Genomic DNA, 27,662 nt, shown 5'->3' with positions numbered 1-27,662 from the left:
CGCGTCGCCGCTTCATGAATGGAGCCCACGTGACCAAACATCATGTGACGTCTGTGGAGCGGCGGCGGCGGCGGCGGCGGCGGCGGCGGAGGATCCGGAGCCCCAAGCCTGGTCCGGCCCGGCCTTCCTAGTGCGCTCGGCCCGGCCCGCGCAGGCGGCGAGCTCCCACTCTGGGCCCGGAGCCCCCGCGCGGCCAGCCCCGCGCGGCCTCGGAGCGCCCGTCCCGCCCCGCCCCGGCCTCGGCCCGCCGGGCCCGCAGTGTGGTGGGTGAGTGCGGCGGCGGCCGGGCCGGGGCCGGGGGCCAGGGCCGAGCGGGGGGCGTGCGGGTGCTCCGATCCGGGGGCGGGTGCTCGCGGGGCCGCTGCTCCTTCCGGCGGCCTGTGGCGGCGTGGTCCTGGTGCTCCGGGCTTTGGGTCTGCCTTGTGCCCTGCTGGCGGCCCATGCCTCGATTTCCCCACCGGTCCGGAGCGGCTCCTGGTCCCTCCGCCGGGGGTACTGGGGTGGGCGCGCGGGCCCGCAGGGGCGGGTGGGGCGTGCGCTGGTCTTGCTCGGTGAAGCCGGGGAGTCCTGGAGGGAGGGACGGCCGGGGTGGCGGGAGGAAAGGGTGGGGTCGAGCGGGGCGCCCAGGGCTCCGTGGAAGAGCTCGGCGGCCCCAGCCTGAGCTGCTGATTCATCAGGTGTCTGTGTCAACGCCTCCCAGGCGCGGGGTCCTCGGCTGGCTAGGGGGAGGAAGTGGCACGTGGAGAGGGGGCTGGGAAGACCCTGCCCGCTCCGGCTTCGCTCCGTCACACGCTTGCCAGAGCCCAGAAGGAGACTTGCTGAGTCATCAGCATGAGGTCACTCGATGCTCGTCCTGATGCCTGGGGGGATTAGAGCTAGGGGCCTGAGAGGCCGGGAAACAGGGGTAAGAGGGAAACCGTGGGGAGTGAGAAGGGGCCAGGCCCTGGGCTGGGGCGCCTGCTTAAGTTTGGGCTGATGTGGGAGTTTAGGGTAGGGTGGGTGAGGAGTAAATACAGAGGTCTTGGTGCAGGTTATCCCGGGGGAGAGGGTGAAGCCCCTGGCCTGTTCATCGCCTCCCAGGCAGGCTCTTCTCAGGCTGCTGGTCCCTGACCCGCCTCTGGGACAGCTCCCCAAACTGGGAAATAGTTCTGAGTGAGAAGAGGGGAGGAGCTTAGGGGGGCCGTGCTTGCGGGCTGGGAAGTAGGCTTTCCCTATGACTGGTCTGTTTGGCCAGGCTGGGAAGTCTCCCGGTGGGAAGAGGCCGAGGCAGTGGGTGAAGGAGGGGTGCCTGTACTAGAGTCCTGGGTGACAGTGGACAGGGCAGAGGGCGAGTAGGCGCAGCTCTACCAGGAAATTGCAAATGAGAGGAGGCAGCAGGACTTAGACTCTGATCAGGGGAGCGAGGTGTCTGGTGAGCAGGCTGTGGCTCTCTTCGCAGCCTGGCCTTGGGGTCCGGGTTGAGGCTGCGGGTGGTGGTAACTTTGAGGGCGCCCAGCAGGTGGACTGGTGTGGATGGCATGGGTTGAAGAATCCCAATCACCCCAAAGTTGTTCCACTTGAGGTTGGGGCGCAGTATTGTGCAGGTTAGCAAAGAACGTGGCCCTGATGGGTGTCAGGCCAGGTGGTAGGGACTCCTGGGGAGTGACAGCCTCAGGGTGGTGTGGCTTGAGCCACTTTTCCTGGGTGTATGAATGGTTCCTGGTCTTCAGGGGTGGGGGAGTGTTTCGTCTAGACCAGAGCTGACCATTCTTGCCCATGCGTTCATGGCTAGGTAAGGCTGACCTTGTAGTTCGTCCTCAGACATTCCCTGCCGCTGCCCTCTCCCCCATCCCTGAGCTTATAGATGCCAGATGTCTTAACACTTCAGCTGATCTTTTGGCTGGAATTTTATGCCCCAGGAAAATGCAGATTCCTGGAGGGATGTTTTTTCACATCTTCTCAGCTACTTATGCTTTGGTGGAAATTAAGTTTTAGACTTTTTTCAGAGGGCTTCTGGAGGAGGTGGGTCTAAAGGGCAGGGTGGGAGTGTAGCGTGCTAGGTGGGGGCTCCAGAGTGACCAAGGCCACACCTGCCTTGGCTTGGGAGGTTTGGCCACTGGGGTTTGCAGGACAGGAGAAGGAACAGGGGGGGGCTGGCCTCTTGTCTACTGTCCATGCCCTGGAGTTTGGGCCCAGGGGAAGGGGATGGAGTTCTTTCCCCTTTCCGGCTGGCTCTCACCTTGAGTGGGTGGCCCTGGGTACCTTGGTGGATCAGTGCTCTTGGGACCACCCATACCTTCTCCACAAAATGTGCTCAGCCTCAGGGGGAGCAGAGGCGGGAGGAGGGCTGAGGGTTCTTGATCCAGTCTCTGGGATCCCCTCCCTCTGGTTTCTAGAGGTGCCCTGAGCCATCAATCCCAGCCCATGCCCAAAAGCTGTCTCTGTCCCATCAGTGTGTGTCCCCAGGTAGTGGAGACAAGGCCAGGAGGCTGGATGCATGGGCTTTGCTGAGACCCACCCCTCCCCCACCCGAGCACAAGCACACCTTTGATTAGGAGGCGATTGGCTTCACTTGTGCTGAGTTCAGGGCTTCTGTGGAGGGTGAAATCTGCCGAGGAGGCACTTTTCAGCTCCCAGCCGCCACGCTCGGCACTTTTCTGTGTGATCTCTTCAGGAAGTCACCGTGTGCTCAGCATTCGTGGGGTGGAGGGAGGATGGCGGGTGGGAAAAGCTGGTGCCAGGGCTTTTCCTTTGGACTGACAGTGGCAGGACCAGTGCAGTGACGCTGTACCTGGACCTGAGGTTGGGGGAGCTCCTCCAGCTCTGCCCTGAGGACTTGACTCCGGGGGTAGGCGTGGGGCCCTGAGGACCTTCTGGCCTCCAGCTCCTCTGCCCCATCCTCTGCTCTGGAAGAACATTGGGGCCGGAGCCTCGGGGCATGGCTGTGGGGAGGCGTCTCTGGCCCCCTTGCCTGCAGCCTCGCATCCTGATGCAGGGCTGGGTGAGGAGGGGTCTCTACCCTGAGTGAGTGTTTGCCTCCACCTCCCCAGCCATACTTTAGTGACCTGATAGGGCTGAGAAGACCCCGCAGCCCCAAATTGCCTGAGTGCTTGTAGCTTCTCCAGGAGGGCACCACAGTGCTTGTTAGGCCTCCGTTTACCTCCCTGCATCTAACCTGGAAGGTCATGGAGGGAGTGGGGGTGGGCAGAGGGGGTCCACCTGAGCCAGGAATCCCAGGACTAGGTGGGTAAAAATGTCCTTGGCAGGGCTGCGGAAAAGATGACCAAGTGGGTGGGAGGGGGGCCTCTGGTTTTTGTTCCTTGCCCTGTGGGTGCGGACCCTGAGCAGGGAGCCAGAGAGTAGTCAGTGGCCAGAGAGGGCTGAGCAGGCCGCTGGGGGGTCGATTGTGGGCACTCTTGTGAAATACCCTGGATGGGGTGGGGCAGAGTACAAAAGGCTGCAACCCAAAGCCACAGGATGGTTACTCCATCGGCAGCAGAGGTGGACAGAGAGGGCCAAGGGGCCTGGGGCCCGGCTTCTCCGGCTGGAGTGTCTGCCACCAGTAGGTTTGGGGAACTCTCACCAGTGTTAAAGACAGAGTCAGAGCTGGTTGGACAGCTCCGTTTGCTGCTCTTCAAAGTGAGCCGTCTGGGAGAATTGGCGCTCTCCTGCATCCTCTCCTCTGCCCGAGTCCCCAGCGGGGACGCCCAGTGAGCCTTCATGGGAGCAGGGCTTTGCCCCAGGCCAGCTTAGGGGAGGTAGAGCCCTAGAGGACACGCTCACAGGGGCGCTGGCCCTGGCCCTCACCTGCTGCTGGCCAGGCTGGCCTTCGTCGCCCCAGCAGCTTGCTGCTGCCCGTCCCCTGGAGCTGTGTTGGCTGGCGGCCTTGGGGAGTGCCAGGCTGGTGAGAGAGCGGGAGCGATGTGCTGAGTCAGCATGACTCGCCAGGAACAGCCGTGCTCTGGGGCGCACTGGGGTTATTTTTAAAGCTCCCGGCTTCCTTCTAGGCTGGCCCCTCCCTCATCCTTCTAATCTCTCCCCTGGCCCCTTTTCTTGCCTCTGCCTCCCTAATAGCCCTTCAGTTCCCCTTCCCCCATCAGACCCTCCTGGTCTCCCACCTGGTTCCCTAGGGGCAGGGGGACAGGGAGCAGCCCAGCTTGGGAGAGGCGAGGCTGAAGGGCGGTCCTTGAGGCCAGGTATCAGGGGAATGGGCGGGCAAGGGGTGAGGCTGGGGACTGGGTGCCTTCCCCTGAGTGGGCAGAGGGTGTAAGGGGGCTCAGGGCTCTGTGTGGACTGGGGAGGGGAAGGGTCTCCAGGGTCCTGACCTACGCTCCCTGTCTCACAGAGTGCCTGCTTGCTGTGCCCTCGGGTTATGACGACCCCCAATAAAGGAAACAAGGCCTTGAAGGTGAGCAGATAGGGTGGGCAGTGTCTCAGGGCTGGGGTGGCACAGGGGCAGACTGCCCCCACTTGGCCTGTGACCTCGTGCGCTATGCCCTCCCCAGGTGAAGCGGGAGCCGGGAGAGAATGGCACCAGCCTGACAGATGAGGAGCTGGTGACCATGTCAGTGCGGGAGCTGAACCAGCACCTGCGGGGCCTGTCCAAGGAGGAGATCATCCAGCTGAAGCAGCGCCGGCGCACGCTCAAGAACCGCGGCTATGCCGCCAGCTGCCGCGTGAAGCGGGTGACCCAGAAGGAGGAGCTGGAGAAGCAGAAGGCAGAGCTGCAGCAGGAGGTGGAGAAGCTGGCCTCGGAGAACGCCAGCATGAAGCTGGAGCTCGATGCCCTGCGCTCCAAGTACGAGGCCCTGCAGAACTTCGCCAGGACCGTGGCCCGAAGCCCTGTGGCGCCAGCTCGGGGTCCCCTTGCTGCTGGCTTGGGGCCCCTCGTCCCTGGCAAGGTGGCCGCCACCAGCGTCATCACGATAGTAAAGTCCAAGACGGACGCCCGGTCGTAGGGATGCGCTTGCCTAGGCGGGTCTGCAAGGGGCCAGTAGGCGCATGGCAAATTCAGCAGCCCTGTCCCCTTCTCCCTCCCTCCTCTTTCTCCTCTTCTCTTCTTTTCCTCCTCTCCTACCTCCTCCCTTCCCTGCAAAGCACAACCTGCACCCCAGGGGCGCCGGGCTGAGCCCCTTTGATCTCGTCGTTGTCATCGTGTGTTTTGTACGTTGGGATTGGTCAGTTTGGTGGTGACGTGGGGTCGCCCCCGCCCCCTTTGTCCCACGAGCAGGTGGGCTTGGAGTCCAGAGTGGGCCTGTGGGAGTGAACAGAGAGAAAGATTGACCGGGTGCTCTGGGGCACATGTGTCCCTGAGCAGGGAGGGCTGCAGGGCAGGAGAGAGGCTGTTCTCCTTGCAGAATGGCCCACAGGCTCTGACAGCCGCCAGGCTAGCGGGAGGCCGGGAGGCCGGGCAGTTCACTCTCAGCTCGGCCTGCAGGCATAGGTAGGCACTGCTCTGCAGAGTAGGCTGTCCCTGAGGGCCCTGGACAGGCGGGCCACTGGTCTGGCGCTGGGGGGGATGGGGTGTCGTGTGGCTGTGGGCCGGGGGCCTTGGCACTCACACCTGACGTGTTGCACTGAACAAGACCAAATCACTGGTTGTGAGCGTACGTGAAGGGTGTGTCCAGTGTCCTGCGATGGGTCCCGTGTCACTGTTTACATGACCTATTTGTGTGGTTACATAGCCCTTTATTTAAAAGAGAGAAGTTCCTTTTACGAAGTTATTAAATTATATGTTTAAAAGCTAAAGAAAAAAAAAGCTGCAGAGTATTTATAAAACTGTCTTTTTAAAAAAAAAAAGCGAGAACATTTGACCGTATAAACAGAAAAGGGAAGAAAGTATAATAGAAACTTTGCTACTTTAAAAAAAGAAAAAAAAATCCTTTCTTGTAAACTTACAGACAAGTCTTTGTGGCTGTTGAAGTTTAGTTTTTATATACACAGAGTTATCAGACGTTATTTATAAAACTTAGTTAAAAAAAAGACAAAAAAAAAGCCAAGCCGTGAGCGACCAGAAGGCGCGTCCTGACGTCCTCTTTGCTATCTCTTTTGCAATTGTACCGAAAGTGACTTACTCCTTTGCCCTTCCTGCTTCCGTCTCTTGCCGGTGCCGTGGTGTTGTCTGTGCCTGGTGAGGTCTTGTGCAGCGTCACGTGCTGGTGCTTCTGGTGACCTTTGACCTGTGGGTGTCACTTCTTGTGTCTGTTCTCCCGTGTTTGTTTTTTGGATTTGGTTGTGGTTTTGCTTCTGCTGGCTTGTCAGGCCTGGGCTGTAGTGCCAGGCTGCGCCTGCTCCAGTGGAGCTTGGGTGTCTGTGCCTCCAGCCCAGCCTCTTCTGCTTTGGCGCCCACCCCGAGCCCCCGGGGGGTCAGATGCAGGGCTCTGCCACACCCCTCTGCTGACCCTTGGTTTCGCATGTGTGTCTCAGGCTTGGGCTGATCCAGTGGCAGGGTAGGTGAAACTGGGGGTCATCCTGGGCCCCCCTCCCGCCCCCTCACTACTTCCTTGCCCACCATCTCTGGCCCTGGGTGGGGGCTTGCAGGGACCACAAGGAGTCACTGTGGGTGCCCGCCAGGCCAGGGCCAAGCTGCCCCCGACTGTCTTCCTTCTGGCCTCCAGTCAATGTGTTTGGGCTCCAGCCACCAATCTGGGGTTTGTTCCGGTGGGTTTTGTGTGGGCCTCAGCAGGGGAACCCCAGGGGCCCGCGGCCCACTCATCCCAGAACTATTTCCATGCTGCGGGACGGTGCTTCCCAGGCAGAACCAGGTGGTTTCGGGGCCCACCTGGGGCAGCCCCTTCTCCTTGCCTGAGGGCCTGGGGGTCTCCACCAGTGCCAGACAAGGGCTACGGTCTCCAGGGCCAGGTCCTGTCCCCCCTCTCCCCCTGAACATGCTGGCAGCTCTTGGCTATGGGCCTTCTTTCAACTCCCTTTGGGGTCTGTGTCTTCCAGGGATCCACTGCTTGGCTTGTGGAGGTGCTTCCCCGGGGCTGAGCCCACCTTCCCGTCCTGGCCACTCGGTGAGGCAGCCAAGTCTCCCAGACTTGGCTCAGGCAGCTGCTCGTAGGCATGTGATGGGGCTGCCTGTGGTGCCTGCTCCCCAAGAGGCTACTGCCCTGGCTCTGGCCGTGTGGGGCTTGGCTACTCCTTGGAGTTGCTGGTTGGCTTCTCTGGGGGTCCTGAACCCCTGAAAAGGCACAGACAAGTGAGCTAATGAAAAGAAAAACAATGCGGCCAGGCAGGGTTTAACCTTGTGGACAGCAGAATCTTCATCCCAGAGTTTACAGTGTGCCTGTGGGATAGGAGGGGGGATGTGCTGTCAACTTCTGTTGTCTTGATGGGCTGATCTTGGCCCTAGATATTCAGAGACATTCCTGGCTGTACCCAGGTTGGCCTGCAATGGAGATTTTGACCATTGACTCTGAATCACTTAGTGGCTTCCTTTGCCTCCCTGCAGTCTGGCTTTGTCCACCTAAGGTCCAGACGAGAGTAGTTGATGTTTCTTGTAGCAGCAAGTTGGAATCACATCATAAGAATCCCTAAAGAGAGATCATGCCCTGTCCTGGACAGGGGGAGGGACAGGCTCCCCATGTCCAAGTATGGTTCCCACTTTTATCCTGGCTGGGAGGTGGTCCTCCATCTCTGTGCACCCCTGCCATGCTGTAGACCTAGAGAGAGGAGGGTTTGAGGGTGAGCATGTGCTGAACAGAAATTGCAGGTCCTTGGTTTGGTTTACAGACGCTTCTGGAGTTAGTGAAGCTATACTTCCTTTTGAGGTTTTTGGATTTGGAGCAACTGTTCCTTGGGTCTGGGGGAGCATCCTGCTCCCATCAAGCCAGTCTCTCTGGGGCTGCTGTGCCCCTTCTCCCCTTCACTTTGGTTATTGACAGTAGATCCTGTGTCCACATGTGACTGTTTGGCGTCTTTCTGATTCTCGTTAATTCGTTTTTCCTACTGTGAGTGTGTTGTGTTCTCTCTCCTCAACTTTTTGACACAGCGAATTGAGGGCTTTGGCCGAGGCCAAGTCTCCCAAACTTGTCCGCTAAGTAAACCATAATGTGCACCTTCCTTCACACCTTGCCCACATCCTCCCTATCCCAACATGGACACTCAGATTTCAGAGGAGAACCCTTTGAGAACAGGTCAGCTCCTGCCCAGAGTATGGCCCCAGGGAGCCCTCCCCATGGCTCTTGGCTGCTGCTCCAGGTGGCACTGCGTTTGTGCAGGTGAGAAGTTGTGGCTGCTTTGTGGTGTGCTGGTTTCTGTCGGGTGCCAGGCCTCCCTGGAGGCTTTTCTACTCTTGGTCCAGGCTTCAGGTCTGGGCATAACCCTGATCAGCAGCAGCAGCCCTGATGGTCGGTGGCTGGGCCCACGGCTCTGATCAGCTGCAGCCTGCTTTGGGATGGGTGGTCGAGCCCCATCTTGTCCCTGCGACTTCCCTCTCTGGGGTGGCCGGTTGGCCAAAGCTTCCGTCCACAGCTGGGAAGCCACAGCCTGCAACACTGTTTCCGCTCTAGGATCTTTTAAGTTACTTTTTTAGGCTGTGGTTTGGTGAAAGGAACCAACACATTAACGATTTTTTTCCCCAGAAGCCACTGAATAATTCTTGCTGGCCGGTTTTCGCCTTCCTTTTGGCTGTCTGGTTTTGAAGCAGATGGGAAGAGGCAGGGGTGTGCCCTCGAGACTGATGGCTTGTCCTGCTCTGGCCTTTGTGTCCTGAGCATGTGCTGTACCTGTTGGACCAGTCGCACACATTTCCACCCCACTCTGCAGCAGCAGCCTTGGTACGTGGGTGTCCCTTCAGTCTGAGCTAGAGTGTAGGAGAGCTTGTCCCCGATGACCTGTGAAGGGGGACCCCTCTAACAGCCTCGTGTCCCAGCCCCACCCTTCCCCACATCCCCTCAATCTGAAGCCTTTAACCAAACGGGAGTGGGTACAGAAAGCCTTCTCCTGGCATCTTAGGGCAGCAGGACAAGGGCTGTCCAGTGTGTCCAGCTCTGCTGCTCTCCTGGCGCTGAGAAGTGGGCGGAGCAGAGTTGATCAGACCCTGCCTGCCCTGCCTAGGGCTGAAGACAGGAGGTGGGGTGGGTACGCTGGGATCTGCCGGGGTGGCGGGGGTTGTTGAAGATCCAGGTGGGGAGGGGCCCCACTGGAGCACTCTGGCTGACCTGGGTGGCGTCGGCCTCGCGCCCTCCCTACCCTGTGCAGTATTTATTGCTAAATTATTGTCCAGGAGGGGCGGCACTGGGCCGGGCCCCGGGTATTTATTGCTGTACATAGTGTATGTTTGTGATATATAAGGTTTTCTTTATTTTGTATATGATCAATAAACACCTTTTAAAGAGACTGGCAGGTGCTTCCTTGGGGCGACGCAAGGGCGGGGCGGAAGGGCGGGGCGGGCCTCGCGCGCATGTGTCGGCGCGCGGCCTGCCGGGAGGCGGAAGCGGAAGCGCGAGCCTCCCCGGGAGAGATGGCCGCCGGGGGTCTGAGCCGGTTGGAGCGCAAGGCGGCGGAGCGGGTCCGGAGGCTGCGGGAGGAGCAGCAGAGGGAGCGCCTCCGCCAGGTACGGCGTTGCCCGCCCCGCGCCGCGCCCCCAGTCCGCGCCGCCCTCACCGCCTGCCCCGCGCCCGCAGGTGTCGCGCATCCTGAGGAAGGCGGTGGCCGAGCGCAGCGCGGAGGAGGGCCGGCTCCTGGCCGAGAGCGAAGACCTGGTGACCGAGCTGCAGGGCCGGAGCAGGCGGCGCGAGGGTCTGAAGCGGCGGCAGGAGGAGGCGAGTCCGGGGTGCGGGCGGGCCGGGCGGGGGCGCGGGCGAGCCGGGGCCGGCTCACGACCGGCTTCGGCGTCTCGGCAGGTGTGCGACGACCCGGAGGAGCTGCGGAGGAAAGTCCGGGAGCTGGCTAGCGCCGTCCGAAACGCCAAGCACCTGGTCGTCTACACGGGCGCGGGGATCAGCACGGTAAGGAGACGAGGCAGGGACGGCCGCGCCCCGGGTCGGCTCCCAGGTTGTGCGAAACACGGACCGCCGGGGGCGGGCGTGGGGCGCCCCCTTCTGGGTGTCGGACCCCAGCACCGAGCACCGTCTTCTGTTAAGCAACAGTACCGATTCGCAAAAGCTCGACTTAAAAGCACCTCTTGAGGGTCTTTCTTTTCTTAGAGAAACTCAGAACGACTCTATTTGGAACTTCGCAAAATAGAAAAACATTCTTAAATGTTTGAATTTTGTATTGTACCTAGTTAGAGACAGGAAAGGAAGAGGGATAAAAACGGGATGTAATAGTTTGGTGCTTGTCCTAAGATTATATATTGGCAGAGCTAAACCCCAAACTGTCTTCTGATTCCCCATTCGTTGTGTCCCCTGAATGTTGAAATAAGGTAAGTGGAATGCAAGGCAGTATGCATTAGAGTGCACCAGGTAAGGAAGAGAAATGCTTTGGCTTTTGATAAGTTTTATCAGGAAGCTACCTGGGTGGTAGAATGTGACTAGCTTTGACAGTGTGGATAGCACGTTGTTAAATTGCTGGGTGCAAGTTGAGTGTGAGCTACATGTAGGTCCAGCAGAGGTGAATAGCAAGGATTTCTGTGGAGAGGTCCGTAGGTGACGATAATAAACCATATAAACGAATGACTGTAACGTGAAGCTGGCTGTGCTAGGCTGCTAGAGTAGAAATCCAGATACGCCTTCTGTGGTCTCTGAGAGCTGGGAAACCCATCTGGTTGTTTTTTTATGAGAGGTGGCATTGAGTCTGGGCCTTGAAGGGTGGGTAGGATTTTACAGATACTTATGAAGTAAGACACTCCATACAGGGATGACTGAAGAAGCCCAGTAGCGAGAATGCGTGAGGTATGTTAACTGCTTTAACTTATCAACACCTGGAGGCCTGGCACATGTGACCTCTTGTCATTATGTAAAAGCAGTAATGCCATCTTTTAAAGAACTGTAAGCAGCTACTAAAGCCACTTGCTGTTCATTAATTTGCTCTGTTACTGTTTGAGGTTCCCTTTTTCCATGTGGGTCAGACCCACTGGTCAGGTGGGCATTTTTCTGAGCTTTAGCAACAGGGAAGAGACAGGGCTCCCTACAAGGGAGGTCACTCACACCTCAGGAAGCACAGGGCACCTTGATCCTGGCACACTATCTGTTTTCTTCTCTCGGGGTGGCTCTGTTTCACTGGATTGGGAACTTGGGAAATGCAGTAATGTTTATCTCATTGAAGAGGTTGGTCTGTGTGGAGGTAGGCCAGGAAACACTTACAGCATCAGGATGTGAGAATGTGGAGGGAGGCGTGCAGTGAGCCTAACCAGTCCTCCCTCTCAGTATGAGGACAGACGTGGCCACAGAGCCCAGGCTGTACTACATGCTAGAGAGTCTCCTAGGGCGGGCAGGGCTCCTTGGAGCCTAGAAGGATGAGCTGGACCAGGTTTGGGTGCAGGGGTCCTGGCAGAGGGAAGGAGCCACAGCGGGTGCACTCCATCTGGGAGGACAGGTTAGACTAGGAAATGCTCAGCCTGAGGAACAAATTGAGGCCAGTCTGTGGGCCAGCACTTCTCAAAGTGCTGGGAGAAATTATTGGGAATTCTGCCAGTGCCTACAGTGATGTCTTTTCACTGGGCTTATCTCCTTTCTGAACCTGCAGGCAGCTTCTATCCCAGATTACCGGGGTCCTAATGGAGTGTGGACGCTGCTTCAGAAAGGAAGAAGCATTAGGTAAGCAGACTAGCCCAGCCTTCCCACCTAGTTAAGCAGAGACCTGACCTTGAAGCTCTCCTCACCTTCATTTCCCTTCTACCTGGCAGTGCTGCTGACCTGAGTGAGGCCGAGCCAACCCTCACCCACATGAGCATCACCTGCTTACACGAGCAGAAGCTGGTAAGAGCCCAGGGTGGCTGGTGTACGGCCATCCTTCGGTATCCCCCTTGGATACCAAAAGCTGAGGGTGCTCAAGTCCCTTGTATAAAATGGCGTAGTGTTTGTATATAACCTGCACACCTCCCCCCATACTTCATTATTTACTTACTTATTTATTTTTAAAATAAATTTATTTTATTTTTGGCTGCGTTGGGTCTTCGTTGCTGCGAGCGGGCTTTTCTCTAGTTGCGACAACCAGGGGCTACTCTTCGTCGCGGTGCGCGGGCTTCTCACTGCGGTGGCTTCTCTTGTTGCGGAGTTCAGGCTCAGAAGTTGTGGCGCACAGGCTTAGTGGCTCCACGGCATGTGGGATCTTCCCGGACCAGGGCTCGAACCCACGTCCCCTGCATTGGCAGGTGGATTCTTAACCACTCGCCACCAGGGAAGTCCTCCCCACCCCCATACTTTAAATCATCTCTGAATTACTTGTAATACCTAATAAAATGTCAGTACCACTTAAAAAGATATAAATACAATGTAAATGCTACACAGGTACTTGCCAGCGTGTGGCAAATTCAAGTTTTGCCTTTTGGAACTTTCTGGATTTTTTTTTTCCCGGAATATTTTTGATATTTGGTTGGTTGAATCTGCGGATGTAGAACCGTCAGATACGGAGGGCTGATTGTACTCACTGGGTCCACGGCGAGGACCGGGAGGGCCACTTTGGTGCCCAGGTGACAACTGCATCCTACTTCCATCAGCCAGTGGACCCTGTGATGAGTGCCCACCAAGCAGTTTAGATTCCTGGTTTGAGCCTACCTCTACTCCTCCTGTGTTTCCTCTCCAAGAGTAGAGAGCAGCCTCTCTGCTGAATCATCACATAGAGGGTCCACACAGGCCCAGAGCTCGTGAGGGTAGCCCCTTCCCCTTGTGTTTCTCTTGCATTTTTCCCACAGACCTCAGGAGCCACCTAGATACAGGGGAGGCTAGTAGGAAACCTCTGGAGATCCTCTGCTAAGCACCTGCAACCGAGTGGGGAAGGGGTCGAGCCTCCTGGGCCTTCAAGGACCTGAAGCATGATGACCCAAGAGAGCATCACTTTGGGCCCCAAGCTCCTTTCCAGCCAAGAGGGGGCGGTGCAAACATTTGCCCTCCTGGGGGCTCCTAGGGCTTCTGAGTCTTTGGGGGTGGGCCCAGGGCCCTCCCCACCGGAGCTTCCTGAGTCCTACTGGGACCAGCCTGCTGCCCTGGGTTTGCCTTCGATGCTTTGTGCAGGGTCGGAGTTGCCGCTGGCTTGGGGGCTCTGGGGCGGGCAGGGCTCGGTATGGTTTCACTCCTGAGTGCTGCTTCCCCCCTTCCTCCTGCTGACTGCCACTGTCGCCCTTCCAGGTGCAGCACGTGGTGTCTCAGAACTGTGACGGGCTCCACCTGCGGAGCGGGCTGCCTCGCACAGCCATGTCGGAGCTCCACGGGAACATGTATATCGAAGTGAGCGGTCCCTCTGGGACTCGGGGGACTGGGCAGGCCAGTGGCTCCTGCTCACAGGGCCCTACTCTCCTCAGGTCTGCACAGCCTGCACTCCCAACAGGGAGTATGTGCGGGTGTTTGATGTGACGGAGCGCACCGCCCTGCACCGACACCAGACCGGCCGCACCTGCCACAAGTGCGGGGCCCAGCTCCGGGACACCATCGTGCACTTTGGGGAGAGGGGGACATTGGGACAGCCTCTGAACTGGGAGGCGGCCACCCAGGCTGCCAGCAGAGCAGACACAATCCTGTGCTTAGGCTCCAGCTTAAAGGTATGCGAATGGCACTGTGGATGGGAACGGGTGAGCCTTCCCGCAGCTGGCCAGCTCAGCCTTAGACCCCAGCTTCCTGTAGCCTCCTTCCCTGGTGTGTGTGTGTGTGTGTGTGGTCTGTCTGTCCATCCGTCCATTCCCGCAGGTTCTAAAGAAGTATCCACACCTCTGGTGCATGACCAAGCCCCCCAGCCGGCGGCCCAAGCTCTACATTGTGAACTTGCAGGTAACTCAGGTGCTCAGAGGTGCCTCCCTACACCTGGGCCTTAGGAGAGCCAGCAGTCCCTGGGACATTTATGTCCCACGCTAATGCACCACGAGGTCTGGCTGAGTAGGGGCCAAGGCCAGCAGGCCATTGGGAAGGAGTGAGGTGCTGTCCTCACTTACCTTTTCCTGTCCCCAGTGGACCCCGAAGGATGACTGGGCTGCCCTGAAGCTGCACGGAAAGTGTGATGACGTCATGCGGCTCCTCATGGATGAGCTGGGCCTGGAGATCCCCCGCTACAGCAGGTGAGGGGGCACAGACACATCCCCCACTTCCCTGCCCCTGTGTGGATGGGTTGTATCTGTTGTCTTTTGTGAGCTGAGTGTAGAGAAAGCTCTGAGCTGCGGCAGATGGCATCTGAGGCGTGACTGCAGTGTGGTGGCCTCTGCAGGGACCAGCCCCAGCATTGGCTGAGGTGTCCTGGCTGGCGTGATTCCTGCGGGGAGAGGGAATCTGCCAGGGCACACCTGGATGTCCCCCTTCACCTCAGGCAGCCTGGACGGGAAGGTGCCTTGAAGGGATGTGCTCTCAGCAACTCTGCTCGTCAGGATCTGGGTGCACTGGCTTGGGGAGCTGGAATACTTTGGGGAAGCTTAAACAGATTGTGCCTGAATACAGAATTTGTGATAATTGAGATGTGGTGTGTGTATTGAGTGAAAAGTTTACACTTTCTTTCTCTGTGAATTTTCAGGGTCTTATAGGGGAAATCAATAACTTCTTTTAATCAAAGGGTTGGAGAATTAAGGATCCCTTCACCTTCTGGGCCTGGCAATTCTTGTATGTTATGTTTGTGGTGTTCTGTAATGTGGGCCTGTTGTGTACTGTACTTTTTTTTTTTTCCACATTAACTTAGCTCATTTTCTTTATCAGTGCTTATCTGTATATTAAGTTTATGATATGTGGTTCTACATCTCAGTCAGACACATGATCTCTTCACGGTGTAGTGTTTAGGCCGCGCCTCCCTAGTCAGCTTCCCTCCCATCAAGTCCTGCAGTCTGGGAAGGGGAAGAGGGTCTGGTCTACCTGTCCCTGGCCGTACAAGTGAAAGGTGGGGCCCAGAGTTGGCTAGTGACTCACCCCTCCTGGGGCTACTGCCGCCCTACCCCATGTGTGCACAGCCCCCTCAATCACCGACGAGGACTGAGTTCTGCAGAGGCTGGGCTAGTCTGGGTGCTAGCCTTTGAGTTACTTGCGGAGCTTACCCCTCTCGCAGATGTTGTGGAGCTACCACTGAGCAAAGCCCAGCCATGGTTAAGACGTGGGAGGGACGCAGGGTGACCTCAGTCAGCTTTCCCGTCCTGGGGCGGGTTGTGATTATGAGGGGCTCCCAGGCACGCCTGACCCAGCTTTCCCTTTGCGTAGGTGGCAGGACCCCATCTTCTCGCTGGCCACTCCCCTGCGTGCGGGTGAAGAAGGCAGCCACAGTCGCAAGTCGCTGTGCAGAAGTCGAGAAGAACCTGGGCCTGGGGACCGGGGTGCACCACTTAGCTCAGCCCCTGTCCTGGGCGGCTGGTTTGGCAGGGGCTGCACCAAGCGCACAAAAAGGAAGAAAGTAACATAACCTGTTGCATGACCGAGAACAATGATGGCACTTTGCAAATGACCAGGACTCTTCTTCTTCAGGGGCAAGTGGCACTGTTAAGGCCAGGACTGCCCCTGGAATTCTCTGGGGGTGACATTTTCACCCTGACATGTTTAGCCATTTGTCATTGTGGAAAGCTCCCTTGCACTGCTGTGGTTGCCCCCCTGCATGGGCCTAATGATGGAAGACACCTCGCCCAAGCAGCCTCTTCTAAAGAGGTGGCAGCCACACCCTCTGTGAAAACAGGACTCGTGTTATTTCACACTTGGCCGCAAAGAGGAAGCACACGGCTGCCTTACCTCATTCACTAGGCTAGTCTCAGGGGCCTCAACTCTATTTCTACCACTTCTTACTAAAAATGTTAAGTTTATAGAAGCCTTTTTCTGTATTGGGTATGCTGCAAAGGAGTGGTTTTTGAGCCTTGGCTCTCAGCAGGCCTTTTTATTGTTATTAAACATCTCTGCACTGTCTTCCTCGTGTCACCGAGTGACTGCCTTTCTGAAGCGGTGGGTGGGAGCGGGCGCCTGGCGAGACTCCTGGAGGGGCGGATGCGCCCCACGTGGTCCTGCCCCAACGGCCGCTCCAGGTGGGAGCTGAGGGCTGGTGGGCGCAGGCTATTGGCCGGGAGCGGAGGGGCAGGGCTCGCCATTGGCCTCGCGAGGGAGGTGAGGGGGCGGGGCTCCGCGCGCGGGGCGGGGCGGCGCTCGGCATTGGCTGTGAGAGGCGGGTGAGGCCCGCGTGACGGCGCATGCGTGCGCGAGCTGCGGGGGCTGGAAGTGGGGAGCCGGCCGTGCCGCGCTGCCGGTTCGAGGCCATGATCCGGAACGGGCACGGGGAGGCAGGCGGCGCCGAGCGGCCGGGGCCAGGGGGCAGGCGTGCCGTGCGGGTGTGGTGCGACGGCTGGTGAGCGCGGTGGGGGGCGGGGGGCACGGGCGGGGCCGCGGTGACAGCTGTGGTCGCCTTCGCCGGGGTCGGGCGGCCGGCTAGTGCGGGGCGGGCGGCGCCTCGGCCGCGTAGGACGCCTGGAACCCGGGTCACCGCGTCGCCGCGGGCAGCGCGGCTGAGGGTTGCTGGAGTCTTTCTGCGGATCTCTACATGAGCGCCTTCCCCGGACGTTCCTTCTCTCACGTTTGCCTTTAAGCCGGAGACCCAGCCAGGCTGTCCCACCTGCCTAACTCGTGCACGATAGTGGCCAAAGTTGCGTGTCTAACCTTGATGACTTTAATCATTTCAGTGCCCTAGGAGCTCTTTTTCTCCGAAGGAGCCGTGCACCCAAAATGTCTTCCCAGAGTTCTCCTTGTCCGGCTCCCAGCTTGCCGGCACAAAACCAGGAAGGTTCTCCTAGGTATCTGGGCAAGCGTCAGCGCAGGCATTGCCCGATCTGTGTAAGACCCTAATGAAGCCCCCAGGCTCCTGGGTCCATCTGAGGAGGGCTACAGTGCCGAACTGTCCTCTTTTCTGGCAAGCCAGACAGCTGGAGTGGTGTTGAGATAGGTTTGAGGCCGTCAGCAGACAGGAGGAAAGTGAACCTCTAGTGATAAGTTGACGACTTGGATGCTTCCTCAGACCTTATTTGATGGAAGCAGAGAAAGAAAAACATCTGGCTAGCCCAGGGCTTCAGCGGCCAGCAAGTGGGGCTGCCATACTCCTGGGCCTGCACCTGAGTCACCTTGTGGAGGGGGCGTGGCTTCCTGTCCGTTGACTCTGATCTTGGCCCTGACCAGGCCTGGCCCCTGCCCCAGCAGGCCACAGCCACAGGCCACAGTGACTGGGATACAGCCTGGACCCAGGTCCACCCTGCATTCTGTGCCATGCACCCTCCTTCTGCCCAGCCTGTCCAGTGGGCACAAGGGCCTGCCAGGCTCCTGAATTTGGACTTCCCTCTTCCCTAAGCCCAGGACTAGAGCCCTGTGCCCCACAGGCTTGTCTGCTGGGGCCTGATGTGCTGGGGTGGGGCTAGCAGGTGGCGCTGAGTAGAATGGTTTTGTACACCTGGGTCACCTGGAGAAGCAGGGACAGCTCCACCTACTCAGAGGGCAATACAAGGCTGGGAAGAAGCAGAGTGAGAACGAGGGCCCGCCTCAGGGCCCACAGGGAAGTGGGTGTCCCCTCCGCCACACATGGCAACCCGAGTGGGGCTGCTGTGGTGCTGGGTGTGGCCTTCAGCTGAGAGTTCACTCTTAACCAGGCCTGGATTTGAGGATGAAAGCTCTAGTACCAGGTGATAGGGAGGTGGTTGTTGGCCCCAGAGAGCAAAGCTTCACTGAGTTTCCAGAGGCCTTGGGGAGCAGGCAGGATTTCTAAAGCCAGTGACTGCCCTTGTTCATTGGCTGGACTTTGTTTTGTGTTGGCCCCCGGGACTGTCTGGCTGTTTCACAGTAGTACAGAGCCCAGTCCACCCCTGAACTAACATTGTCTTCTATTACCTTTCAGACGGGCTGCCTGTGACAGTTTGTATTTGGGAAGGGGAGGGGCTGAGGGCAGAGTGCTGTCCCAGGTGTGGGGAACAGGGGCTGTTCTGTGCACTCACCAGCCCTCAGGTCTGCCAGGCCTTGTCCCCGGGCACAGCCATGCTCGCTCAGTCTGACCTTGAGCCCAGGGGCCAGTAATGTGGAGAGCTGAGCACCCCGCCCCTCTGAAAGCCCAGGCCCAACCGGACCCTGGGAGCAGTTCCCCATGGTGGCTTCCCAGAGGGCTTCCTAAGGACACTGCAGAGGAGCAAGACTGCACCCCCAACACTGGGATGATGGCCCTGCCCTCTCCACAGCTATGACATGGTACATTATGGCCACTCCAACCAGCTGCGCCAGGCACGGGCCATGGGTGACCACCTCATCGTGGGTGTACACACTGACGGTAAGCCGGGCTGCCAGGCCCACCCTCCTCCCCCACGCCTGTGACAGACGCCACAGGTCCCCTTGGTGGGTAGGGCCAGGCCCAGCCGTCCTCCCCAGAAGTGCAGCTCCACAGGCTCGCCCCAACCCCGGCCCAGGCCAAGCCATCCAGAGCTTTCCCGTCTTGCATCCTGTCGTGAGCTTGGGGGGCAGGGGTGGTCCAGGGGATCAGTCCAGGTATGCCGCCCACTTCCTACCCCCTTCCTGGTTCCCAGGGCCTTAGAGGACAGAGCACCCAGCCATCAAAAGGGAACCCCGGGCCGTACCTGGAACTCTGGTTGGCTGGGGGTGAGGGGCGTGCAGTTACCCAGCAAGTGCATCCGCAGCGCCTGTACCGGCTCACAGAGGACAGAGCAGGGCTGCTCCTTGTGGTCCTGCCTCGTGAGCTGAGGGCCCGATGAGAGACAGCCTCCCACCGTGAGCCCTCATGTGGCCGCAGACCCTGCTCGATTCTGGGAGGGGACTTCTGAGGAGGAGCCAGTGAGCCTGTGGCCAGCCTTCCAGTGGTCACCCACCTTGTTCTTTGTCCTCTTCTCTCTCCCTAGAGGAGATCGCCAAGCACAAGGGGCCCCCGGTGTTCACTCAGGAGGAAAGATACAAGATGGTGCAGGCCATCAAGTGGGTGGACGAGGTGGTGCCAGCAGCCCCCTATGTCACCACGCTGGAGACGCTGGACAAGTACAGCTGCGACTTCTGCGTCCATGGCAGTGAGTCGGCAGGGCAGAGCCCCCGGGGCAGGGGAATTGGGCAGCTCCAGACCTGACCATCAGAGGGGCATCTGGAGGTGCCGGCCTCTTCACACTTTGGGGAGCACAGAGCTTTTGAGGGTCTGAGGAAGCTCTGGGTCCTTCCCCAGAAAGGAGCGCATGCACACCAGGGCAGGCCTGGAGCCGGGGTATGGGCCTGGAGGTCTTCATGGCTTTGGGTTAAGATCCTTGTTCTTGTGTGCGTGTCACCCCTTAGATGATATCACGCTGACTGTAGATGGCCGGGATACCTACGAGGAAGTGAAGCAGGCTGGGAGGTACAGGTAAGCTCTACTTGCTGAGTGCCCTGCTTTTCGAGGAGCGGGGCTCCCAGGTCCCATCGAGCTCCTTCTGCCTGTGAGGGCAGCGTCCGGGCCGCAGCCTGTTTCTCGTGGCCTGGACTGGAGCTGGGGGTGCCATACATCTGCATCGCCCAGTACGGTAGCCACTGGCCCCGGGCAGCTGCTAAGCAGGGGAAACGTGGGGTATGACTGGGGAGCTGGCTTTTGTTTGAGTCACTTTAATTGAAAAGGCCAGTGTGGCCAGCAGCTCGAATGGGGCAGTGAAGCCTGGGGTTCCCTTGGCAGGGAGTGTGTGATGAGGCACGACCTGGGCGTCAGTGGACAAAACAGGACCAGAGCCACCCTGTATGGCCTGCTCACCCCGACACTGCGAACTTGGGGCTTAGTGACAGCGTTCTGTCCAGTCATTTCCTTTGGTTGATAAAATCTCAGTGGTCCCTCCACTCTCCTGGTCTTGGTTTTTTGTTGTGGCTGAGAGTGGCGAGGAGACGCCCGGGTCTGTGCACAGCATGGCTGGGGGCTGGACCACGGTAGACTCAGCCACAAGCAGAGTTGCCCTTAGGTGGGGCAACTTAGGTGCCCATAGGAGGTGCAGCCTTGCAGGTGTGTCCCAGGATGAGAGCCCCACCCCCAACTCTTTTCCCAGAGAATGCAAGCGCACCCAGGGGGTGTCCACCACAGACCTCGTTGGCCGCATGCTGCTTGTGACCAAGGCCCATCACAGCAGCCAGGTGAGTCTTGGGGCCAGAGCGGAATCCCCGAGGTCCCAGAGCTGGGAGGGAGGGATCGCCTACCCCACCCTTGCCCCTCAGTGGGCACTAGGACAGCAAGCTTCGGTGTCCTGGGGTTGGTTGCGTCTGGAGGGCAAGGCCCCTCAACCCCCTGCCCTTCCGTGCAGGAGATGTCCTCCGAGTACCGGGAGTACGCAGACAGCTTTGGCAAGGTGAGTGTCACCTGTGCTGTCTGGGCCGCTGCCCAACCCCCAGGCCACCCCTGGGGAAAGGCTGGCCTGGAGCCTTGCCCTCTACCCTGCTCCCTGCTTTCTGGACACTGACCGGGTACTGACCGCCGGTCTTGCTGGCTGGCCGGTCCCAGCAGCCACTGCATGGAGGAAAAGTGAGGACTGCCCGCGTACGAGGGGTCTCTAACCAGGTGACCTGGTCCTCTCTCCCTCTGTAGCTCTCTCACCCGACACCCTCCAGGGAGACACTTTCCTCAGGAGGCTCCTCCCAGGTGACCAGACGGTGGCCTCAGGGTGCCAGGTCCCCACGAGGGCCATGTCCACTGGCCTCTTCCTAGCGGGTTCGTTGCCAGGCCAAGGTGGTGTTGGCTGCAGCGCCTGCTTGGCCATGGGACAGAACCCCAGTCCCACCGGCCATAGCGGCCCCGCCCAGCCTGCTTGTGGTGTGAACCAGGCACCTGCCAGCCAGCCCTCGGCATCCCTGCCTGAGATGTCTGCCTGGAAACAACAGCAGAGCGACAAGCGAGTGGCAGGCTGTGGCTAGGGGTTTGGAGTCCCGGCCTATAGCCCCCATGCCTGCCCCCGCCATCTCACACCTGTGCCGCCCAGAGCAGACTGACAGGCGGATGCGGGCCCCAAGGATGGGCACAGGCAAGGGACGTGCCTGCGAGGCCTCTGTCGCTGACCAGGTTGTTCTCGGCTTACAGTGTCCTGGGGGGCGGAACCCTTGGACGGGGGTGTCCCAGTTTTTACAGACATCCCGGAAGATCATCCAGTTTGCTTCGGGGAAGGAGCCCCAGCCGGGGGAGACGGTCATCTACGTGGCTGGTGCTTTTGACCTGTTCCGTATCCTCTGGGACTGGGTCGGGGGTTGTCCCTGCCCCAGGCCTTTTCTGTGCATTTCCACATCTGCCCCAGCGGGCTGTGGGGGCTAGAGGGGCCTCCCTGACTCTCGAAGGCCCAGGATTGCGGTGGGGTGCAGGGGCGCCACTGTCAGCATGGAGAGGCACGAGCAGGTGGGTGGGAAGGTACCTGTCTGAGCCTCTGCTTCTGTGGGCGGCCGCTCCTCGTTGGTTCCTCAGTCCTTAACCTGGGCGCAGACATCGGGCACGTGGACTTCCTGGAGAAGGTACATGGCCTGGCGGAGAGGCCCTACATCATCGCCGGCTTGCACTTTGACCAGGTCTCACCCCGGGCAGCCGGTAGCGTGGGGGCTCTGGAGGGGCTCCTAGGGTTGGGGTTGGGCACAGGCGAGGTAGAGGTGGCAAGCTTGGGCCTCTTTCCAGGGAGAAGCCCAGGAGAGCCTCCCATCGAGGGCTTCCCCACACTGGCAGACACCCCACGAGGGATTGTTGGGAGGGAGCACGGCCTCACTCCCACCCCAGCCCACCCCTGAGGTCACCAGGTGACCCAACCTTGTTCTGGCTCTAGGAGGTCAACCACTACAAGGGGAAGAACTACCCCATCATGAACCTGCATGAGCGGACCCTGAGCGTGCTGGCCTGCAGGGTGAGTGCAGGCGGGCAGGTGGCAGGCCCAGTGGCGCCTCCTTCCAAGGCTGGAGCTGCTTCTCCGCAGGACCCTCCCTGGGGTACAGGAGTCTGGGGCTTCACCATGCTGCCTCTCAGCCCCTACCCCGCAGCCTGGTGAGGCCCATCTAACCAGCTGTGCTCCCTTTCCGCCCAGTATGTGTCCGAAGTGGTGATTGGGGCCCCGTACTCGGTCACAGCAGAGCTCCTGGATCACTTCAAGGTGAGGACGGGGCTCCTGGCGGGCAGCTTCCAGGGAGGGTCTTGACTGAGTGGCGCCAGGCCAGCTCTCTGAGCCCAGGCTGCTTCCCTGGAGAGGGCCTTCTGGGGGCAGGGGACCATGGGTGGAGATGCTGGGAGGGCGCCCTGACCCCCGCCTCCTCCCCAGGTGGACCTGGTGTGTCATGGGAAGACAGAAATCATGCCTGACAAGGATGGCTCCGACCCATATGAGGTGGGTCATGCTGGGCCCTTGACAGACATGAGATGGCCACTGTCTGATGCTTCCCAGCCACCTAACGCCCCCGCACCTCATCATGCCTGTCTGGGAAATGGGCGGGATGACAGCTGCCACGCTGATGGCCTCACGGCTTAAGGAGGCAGGTTGCTAACGGGTGGGAATAACTGCCCCCACCATAGTGGGGTGGGAACTCTCTGAACCAGGGCAGCAGGGCAGTCTTCTTGGGGTCCAAAGGAGGGCTCTCACCTCCTCCTCCTGGCCTCCAGGAGCCCAAAAGAAGAGGTATTTTCTGTCAGATCAACAGTGGGAATGACCTCACCACGGATCTCATTGTCCAGCGCATCATCAAGAACAGGTGAGTCTCAGCCAGGCTGCTGGGGGCACGGGAAGCCGCTGAGGCTTGGGTATGGGTGCACTACTCACCCCCACCTGGCCCCCAGGCTGGAGTACGAGGCCCGGAACCAGAAGAAGGAGGCCAAGGAGCTGGCCTTCCTGGAGGCCATGAGACAGCAGGAGGCGCGGCCTGAGAGGGAGAGCGACTGTGACTTCTGACCAGAGGGGAGAGGTCGCCAAGGGCCCTCCGAGTGCTGGCCCTGTCCCAGCCCTGCCTCGAGAGCTTGGCTCGGTTTTTAACAAAGCTGCGGTGCCCTCCTTTCCAACCACCTGGCCGTGGAAGGGCTGGTGTGGAGGACACTGCCTTTCACCCTGCCCGTGAGGTGTCCGTCTTGCAGCAGGCCCTCCTGCCCTTCCTGCCGAGCTGCACAGTGAGGGGATCCAGCACAGTGGAGCAGCCCAACAGGCAGGATGAGCAGGGGGCACCTTCAACAGAGGGGTGCCACCCTGCGTGCCCGGAAAGGCCCAGTTTCCATCCTTTCGGCTCCGCTGCTGCTCTCCATTCTGCCCCCAGGAAGCTCCTGCAGACCCTGGATGCCCCCCACCGCCCAGCTCGAGGCCGTGGCCTTCCTGCCCGCCCGGCCTCCGTGGGAGCCAGCGTCAGGGAGCAGTGACCCAGGGCCCCTCCCCCTTTCCTCCTCAGAGTGCAGACCATGCCACCTCCCACATGAGTGGCCTCTGCCCTGCAGTGTGTCCCTGGTGCCCCGGGGCCTGTCGCCCGGACGCTGCACCCCCTGCTTCCCGGGCCAGCCTCCCCACAGACTGTTCTCGGTTTTGTACCTGACCAGCTGGTGTGCAACCGAATAAACCTGCTAGGAGGTGCTCTGCCTCAGGCTCTCAACCCTGCAGGGCAGGACCAGGAAACCCACCACCTTGGCCGTGCTCCCCGTTGCCCACCCAGCAAGGAGGGGGCCAGCAGGCAGCATGATGGCAGCAAGGAACCCCCCAGATCTGGGCCCCCAGACATCTCCAGCTGTCTCCCACGTGGCAGGCGACAAAAAAAGGGGAGGGAGGCAAGGACCAACAGAGTACCTTTGGCCCCAGGGTCTGTCATGGGGAAAATGAGAGGCTGACACCCCGCGGCCCACATAGAGCTGCCTGATCCAGGAAGGAATTAGGGGCTGCTCCCTGGCCCAATCCGCAGAATCTCAGGGTCTTCTGCACCCAAGTCAGGGCACACTTGGAGTAGCGCCGTGGCTGCAGGGTGCTGACCCCGGGCACCTCTTGATGGGGTTGGGGGGGAACAGTGGCAGTGGTTTATGGCTCTGTGGTGGTCAAGAGTGAGGACTGTGATGTTTTCTCAGTCCTCTGCCAGTTTCCTCCAGAATGGCCTCTGCCCTGCGCTGCTGAGCCAGATGGGGCTGGAGTACCCTGTGGCCCGGCCCCATGGGAGCCCCTGGCCAGCGGTCACTACTTCTGGAAGGTGGGCCTGTCCTTTCTTTTGGTCCTTAAGGTCCAGCCTAGAACCCGTGCAGGAAGCTGCTGTGGGGGACTACGGTGCACGCACCCTGGCCGGGCAGCTGCTGCCTTGCTTCCTTTGTTCCCTCCTCGAGTAGGGGGAGCTCACTAAGCTGTGAGAGGCACAAGGCCCTCCCTGCACCCCCACCCCACCTGGGCCCCCAATTTCAGGAGCCCAGTGATGCCAGACTTTCCCACGCTCAGATCCCTGGGCGGCAGGGATCAGCCAGTCCCCTGTAGACTGATGTAAGTGTGGGACACAGGATAGGCCAGAGGGTTCCTCTTGAGACTGGAGTCAGCCCTAGGCCTGCTGAGAACCCCCTGCTGGGTGGCACCGCAAGGTGAGGACTGGGGAGCAGTCCACAGCAGCAGTCAGGAAGCCCCAGGTGAGCCACGCACGGTTGGAGGAGACTCAGGGCCTGGGGGTCCAGGAGGTGGGCTCCTCCAGAGACTGGTCCACCAGGTGCAGCAGGATTGCGGGTCCCACCCCCAGCCTAAGTGGAGGGCCGGTGGGTCCAGCTGGCAAGGCCCCATGGGGGTGGGGGACACCACTGAGACAGGCTGCAGACCTCTGGGACCAGGGCTCAGGCCAAGGACTCAAGTCAACTTCATTGGGGGTGGGGAGGGCAAATCAACCTGCTAAGATGCCCACAAGTGAATTAGGGAATTAGCCTGAGTGTGAGGTGGGGGGAGGCTGGCACAAGGCAGCTGTGCTCAGGAGCTTTGGCCCTACACAGCCCCTCCCTCTTCAAGGTGGGGCAGCACCCATTGCTTTGGGGATATCTGCTTCCCTGTGGGTCTAGGGAGGGCTGAACAAAGAGTTCCCAGGCCTGGGAGGAGCCAGCTGCCTGACGTCAGATTCAGGACTCAGCTCCAGTGGCGCCCAGCTTTGTCATCCCCCTGGTGCAGCCCCTCCTGGTCCTGGAGCTGCACATCTGGCTGCTTTCCCACTCCTGCTGGGCCCAGCCTATTCATTCACTTGGCACAAGTATTGTCCTGTGCTGTGTACTTTGAGGAATTTTGGGGGGCTCCAAGAAGAGTGACCCCAGAGCTGCCCCTCTGGTAAGGGAGATATTTGGTCTCAAGAAACCTAGGATTTGAGGCAGGAGGGCCTCCCGGTGTGGAGTGTTCAGGGGAAGCTTTTGTAAGGCAGGACATTTGAGCTGGCCTAATAGACTTGATGGCTAGTGGGCGACCCAGGCACCACCTCCTGGGAGGATCCAGGAGCTGCGTGGACAAAGGCAGGGAGGTGTCGGGTAGGGGCTGGAGGTGGGGGACATGGAGAGCAGCCTTGCAGAGCCAGATGTGGGGCTCCAGAAGATGTCTGGGGCCGATACAGCTGGAGGCCCAGCAGCACTTTGCCAGCAGTGGGGCTTGGGAGCTCCTCTGCAGGTGTTTCCGTGAAGCCTGTTGGCCTAAGGGCCCTAGTTGCTGTCTGTGCTCCTAGGTGGCCAGAGTCCGGTTTGGAGATTCACAGGTACTTGCCCACTCCGTCTGCTGGGCCACCGGCCCCCCCAGAGGCTGCGAGTCTCATTTATTCATTAAGCCATTTACTATGGGGATGGGTGGGCGGTACTGGGTGCCATCTGGTGCCAGGGCAAGGGCAGGCCCCAGGGTGTGCCCGCGGGAGCCAGGCCAGGTCCACGTTCCGGGATCGGGGTTCACGTGCTAAGATAGTCCGCGGCGCGGAGTGACAGGAAGACGTCGGCCTTGCACTGGAACATGGCTCGGCCGTCGGGGAGCCGCTCGCAGCTCTGCAGGTTCCGGGTAACGTCCTCGACGCACACGGCCTGGGGGCGGGGGGAGGATGAGGGGGCGTCCGCACCCCTCCAGCGCCCCGCACCCTCCAGCGCCCAGTACTCACAAGGCTCCGCAGGCTGGGGCGCAGCTCCGGGAAAGGCGCCAGCCCGTCCCGGGGGTCCCGTGCCCACGGGGGGGCTCGGAGCGCCGCGCGTACGGCGACCTGCGGAAGCCGGACAACAGCCCCGCGGCGCAACCCACGGAGTAGTAGGCCGGCCCCGCCGCCTGCTTGTACCACGCGAGGCCGGGGGGCGCCAGCAGCAGGCACAGCGCCAAGGCGGCGGCCACCACTATCGCAAGCCCGGCCATGGGGACGCGGGCGGCGGGGCGCGAAACAGCAGCAACGGCGCCTTATATCTGCGGCTGGGCGGGGCGAGGTGCGAGGGCGGACGCCGGGACGCAGGGGCCTCCGCATCCCAGAGGGAGAAGCCCCATGGGGTCAGCGCCTATTGGGCACAGGGGCGCGCTGGAGGAACAGATGGTCGAGAGCTTGGTGGAGACGCCCCCTTCTCCCCCACCCCGGCCCACCTCCCCGTTTCTGACCCTGCCTGCTCTTACTGGGAGGCGGCCCCCAGGCCACTCCCACCAACCTTGGTCCCTCCTGGGTCTGGCCTCAGTGGGAGCGGGGGCAGCAGTGCTGCACTGAACCCTCAACCAGTCCGATGGCGCCCCAGCCCCGAGTCACCCCCGGAGGTCCCCAGCACTCAAGAGGCTGGAGAGAGAGCCACTGGCTGCACTGTGCCCAGGGGACAAACGAGCAGTTCCCACCCTAAAGGGGAACTGACCAGAGGACAAGGGCTTCTTGAGGAGGCAGGGAAGTCTGGGAGGGCCTGGGGCCAGAAGTCAGTTTCAACAACTGGTCTGGTCCTCAGAGCTGATGGCAGGACAGGCAGAATGGCTCACAGGAGAGATGAGGGGAAGCCAGGGGAGAGCATTTGCAAAGGCAGGTGCTGTGATCCTGTGCCACCATGGCGGAAAGAGAGCTGAGGTTATGGGATCCTGAGAGGACCTGGTGTGGCCCCTGAGCTTCCCGGGAGAGGGCAGATGGCTGGACTCTGGGTGTGTGCAGGGCCTGGCAGGCAGCTGTGTGTCCAGCTCAAGGGGACCAAGCAGGCCCTGGAAGGACTGGGCTGGAACCCAGGAAAGAGTGGAGAGGAGCCCACCCGGCAGGGAAGGGGCAGTGGCCTGCCAGGAGGACCATGTGACCTGTGGCAAGCTGTGGACCCCTCTGGGGTGAGTGCACCTGTCCCAGTGCAGGAAGGCTAAAAGCCTGGAGGCTGGGCTCAGGGTCTGGCACCCCAGGCATGTGGGTACTTCCTGTCACAGGAGAGCATTCCCCAGGGAAGGAAGGACTTCAGGGAGGGGAGGCGGACTGGGGGTAGGCCAGATGGAGGCCAGGCCCTGCAGTGGGACCCTGTACAGTTGCCACAGCCCACTTCTCAGTGAGGGCTAGTCTTCTTACTGGTCTGTGAGCTCCTTGGTGACCCTGCATCCAGACAGTGTAGACAGGCCCCTAGAGTAGAGCTGCTGCCTAGAAACTGGCAGCTAAGTAGGAGCACCCAGGAGGCTGAACCCAAGGGTCCAAGATGGAGGGCACACAGCAGGTGACGTCAGCCATTAGGCTTGCTCAGCCAACCGTCCTCCTGCTCAC

General features: G+C 60.1%; 4 protein-coding genes across 10 annotated transcripts; 3 read left to right on the top strand and 1 right to left on the bottom strand.

The window, feature by feature from the left end:
- Nucleotides 1-16: 16 nt before the first annotated feature.
- MAFG (MAF bZIP transcription factor G) lies at nt 17-9,321 on the top strand. Of its 2 annotated transcripts, none has more exons than XM_030843172.3 (3): nt 17-267; nt 4,325-4,387; nt 4,485-9,321. In XM_030843172.3, exons 2-3 carry the CDS (start codon nt 4,352-4,354, stop codon nt 4,935-4,937), a joined length of 489 nt encoding a protein of 162 aa, XP_030699032.1. In that variant the 5' UTR covers nt 17-267; nt 4,325-4,351; the 3' UTR covers nt 4,938-9,321. The 2 variants fall into 2 exon arrangements, with proteins under 2 accessions (XP_030699032.1, XP_060146149.1); XM_060290166.2 differs by lacking the exon at nt 17-267 and adding an exon at nt 611-904.
- A 60-nt stretch (nt 9,322-9,381) lies between these two features.
- SIRT7 (sirtuin 7) lies at nt 9,382-15,938 on the top strand. Of its 4 annotated transcripts, XR_009560261.1 has the most exons (11): nt 9,382-9,538; nt 9,609-9,746; nt 9,828-9,932; nt 11,611-11,681; nt 11,771-11,843; nt 13,212-13,310; nt 13,385-13,621; nt 13,704-13,847; nt 14,025-14,131; nt 14,578-14,663; nt 15,249-15,389. XR_009560261.1 is itself a non-coding variant. In XM_030843161.2 (10 exons), exons 1-10 carry the CDS (start codon nt 9,386-9,388, stop codon nt 15,445-15,447), a joined length of 1,263 nt encoding a protein of 420 aa, XP_030699021.2. In that variant the 5' UTR covers nt 9,382-9,385; the 3' UTR covers nt 15,448-15,938. The 4 variants fall into 4 exon arrangements, 2 of the variants coding, with proteins under 2 accessions (XP_030699021.2, XP_069900529.1); XR_011377024.1 differs by having other exon boundaries at nt 13,385-13,847; XM_030843161.2 differs by lacking the exon at nt 14,578-14,663 and having other exon boundaries at nt 13,767-13,847; nt 15,249-15,938.
- Nucleotides 15,939-16,216: 278 nt separating this feature from the next.
- PCYT2 (phosphate cytidylyltransferase 2, ethanolamine) lies at nt 16,217-23,570 on the top strand. Of its 3 annotated transcripts, none has more exons than XM_030843156.2 (14): nt 16,217-16,371; nt 18,236-18,324; nt 18,908-19,069; nt 19,326-19,392; nt 20,057-20,141; nt 20,309-20,353; nt 20,590-20,643; nt 21,079-21,217; nt 21,472-21,554; nt 21,803-21,880; nt 22,058-22,123; nt 22,289-22,354; nt 22,627-22,715; nt 22,801-23,570. In XM_030843156.2, the coding sequence occupies exons 1-14, from the start codon at nt 16,217-16,219 to the stop codon at nt 22,910-22,912; spliced, it is 1,290 nt and encodes a 429-aa protein (XP_030699016.2). In that variant the 3' UTR covers nt 22,913-23,570. The 3 variants fall into 3 exon arrangements, with proteins under 3 accessions (XP_030699016.2, XP_060146956.1, XP_030699017.1); XM_060290973.1 differs by having other exon boundaries at nt 16,218-16,371; nt 22,657-22,715; XM_030843157.2 differs by lacking the exon at nt 20,590-20,643 and having other exon boundaries at nt 16,218-16,371.
- A 2,302-nt stretch (nt 23,571-25,872) lies between these two features.
- On the bottom strand, nt 25,873-26,320 carry NPB (neuropeptide B). Its single transcript, XM_030843171.2, is given in 3 exon segments — nt 25,873-26,001; nt 26,076-26,131; nt 26,134-26,320. Coding segments are annotated over 3 exon segments (372 nt in total).
- Nucleotides 26,321-27,662: the final 1,342 nt, after the last annotated feature.

Source organism: Globicephala melas, chromosome 20 (genome assembly GCF_963455315.2).
Source record: "Globicephala melas chromosome 20, mGloMel1.2, whole genome shotgun sequence".
NCBI lineage: Eukaryota > Metazoa > Chordata > Mammalia > Artiodactyla > Delphinidae > Globicephala > Globicephala melas.
This window is presented reverse-complemented; position numbering and strand designations above follow the sequence as displayed.

Coding starts and splice junctions, on each gene's coding strand:
- PCYT2 (XM_030843156.2), top strand. CDS start 16,217: ATGCGTGCGCGAGCTGCGGGGGCTGGAAGTGGGGAGCCGGCCGTGCCG. Junction 19,070..19,325: donor CGACTTCTGCGTCCATGGCA/GTGAGTCGGCAG, acceptor GTCACCCCTTAG/ATGATATCACGCTGACTGTA. Junction 22,716..22,800: donor CAGCGCATCATCAAGAACAG/GTGAGTCTCAGC, acceptor CCTGGCCCCCAG/GCTGGAGTACGAGGCCCGGA.
- MAFG (XM_060290166.2), top strand. CDS start 845: ATGCTCGTCCTGATGCCTGGGGGGATTAGAGCTAGGGGCCTGAGAGGC. Junction 905..4,324: donor TGAGAGGCCGGGAAACAGGG/GTAAGAGGGAAA, acceptor CCTGTCTCACAG/AGTGCCTGCTTGCTGTGCCC. Junction 4,388..4,484: donor AAGGAAACAAGGCCTTGAAG/GTGAGCAGATAG, acceptor TGCCCTCCCCAG/GTGAAGCGGGAGCCGGGAGA.
- SIRT7 (XM_070044428.1), top strand. CDS start 9,386: ATGTGTCGGCGCGCGGCCTGCCGGGAGGCGGAAGCGGAAGCGCGAGCC. Junction 9,747..9,827: donor TGAAGCGGCGGCAGGAGGAG/GCGAGTCCGGGG, acceptor GCGTCTCGGCAG/GTGTGCGACGACCCGGAGGA. Junction 13,311..13,384: donor ACGGGAACATGTATATCGAA/GTGAGCGGTCCC, acceptor TACTCTCCTCAG/GTCTGCACAGCCTGCACTCC.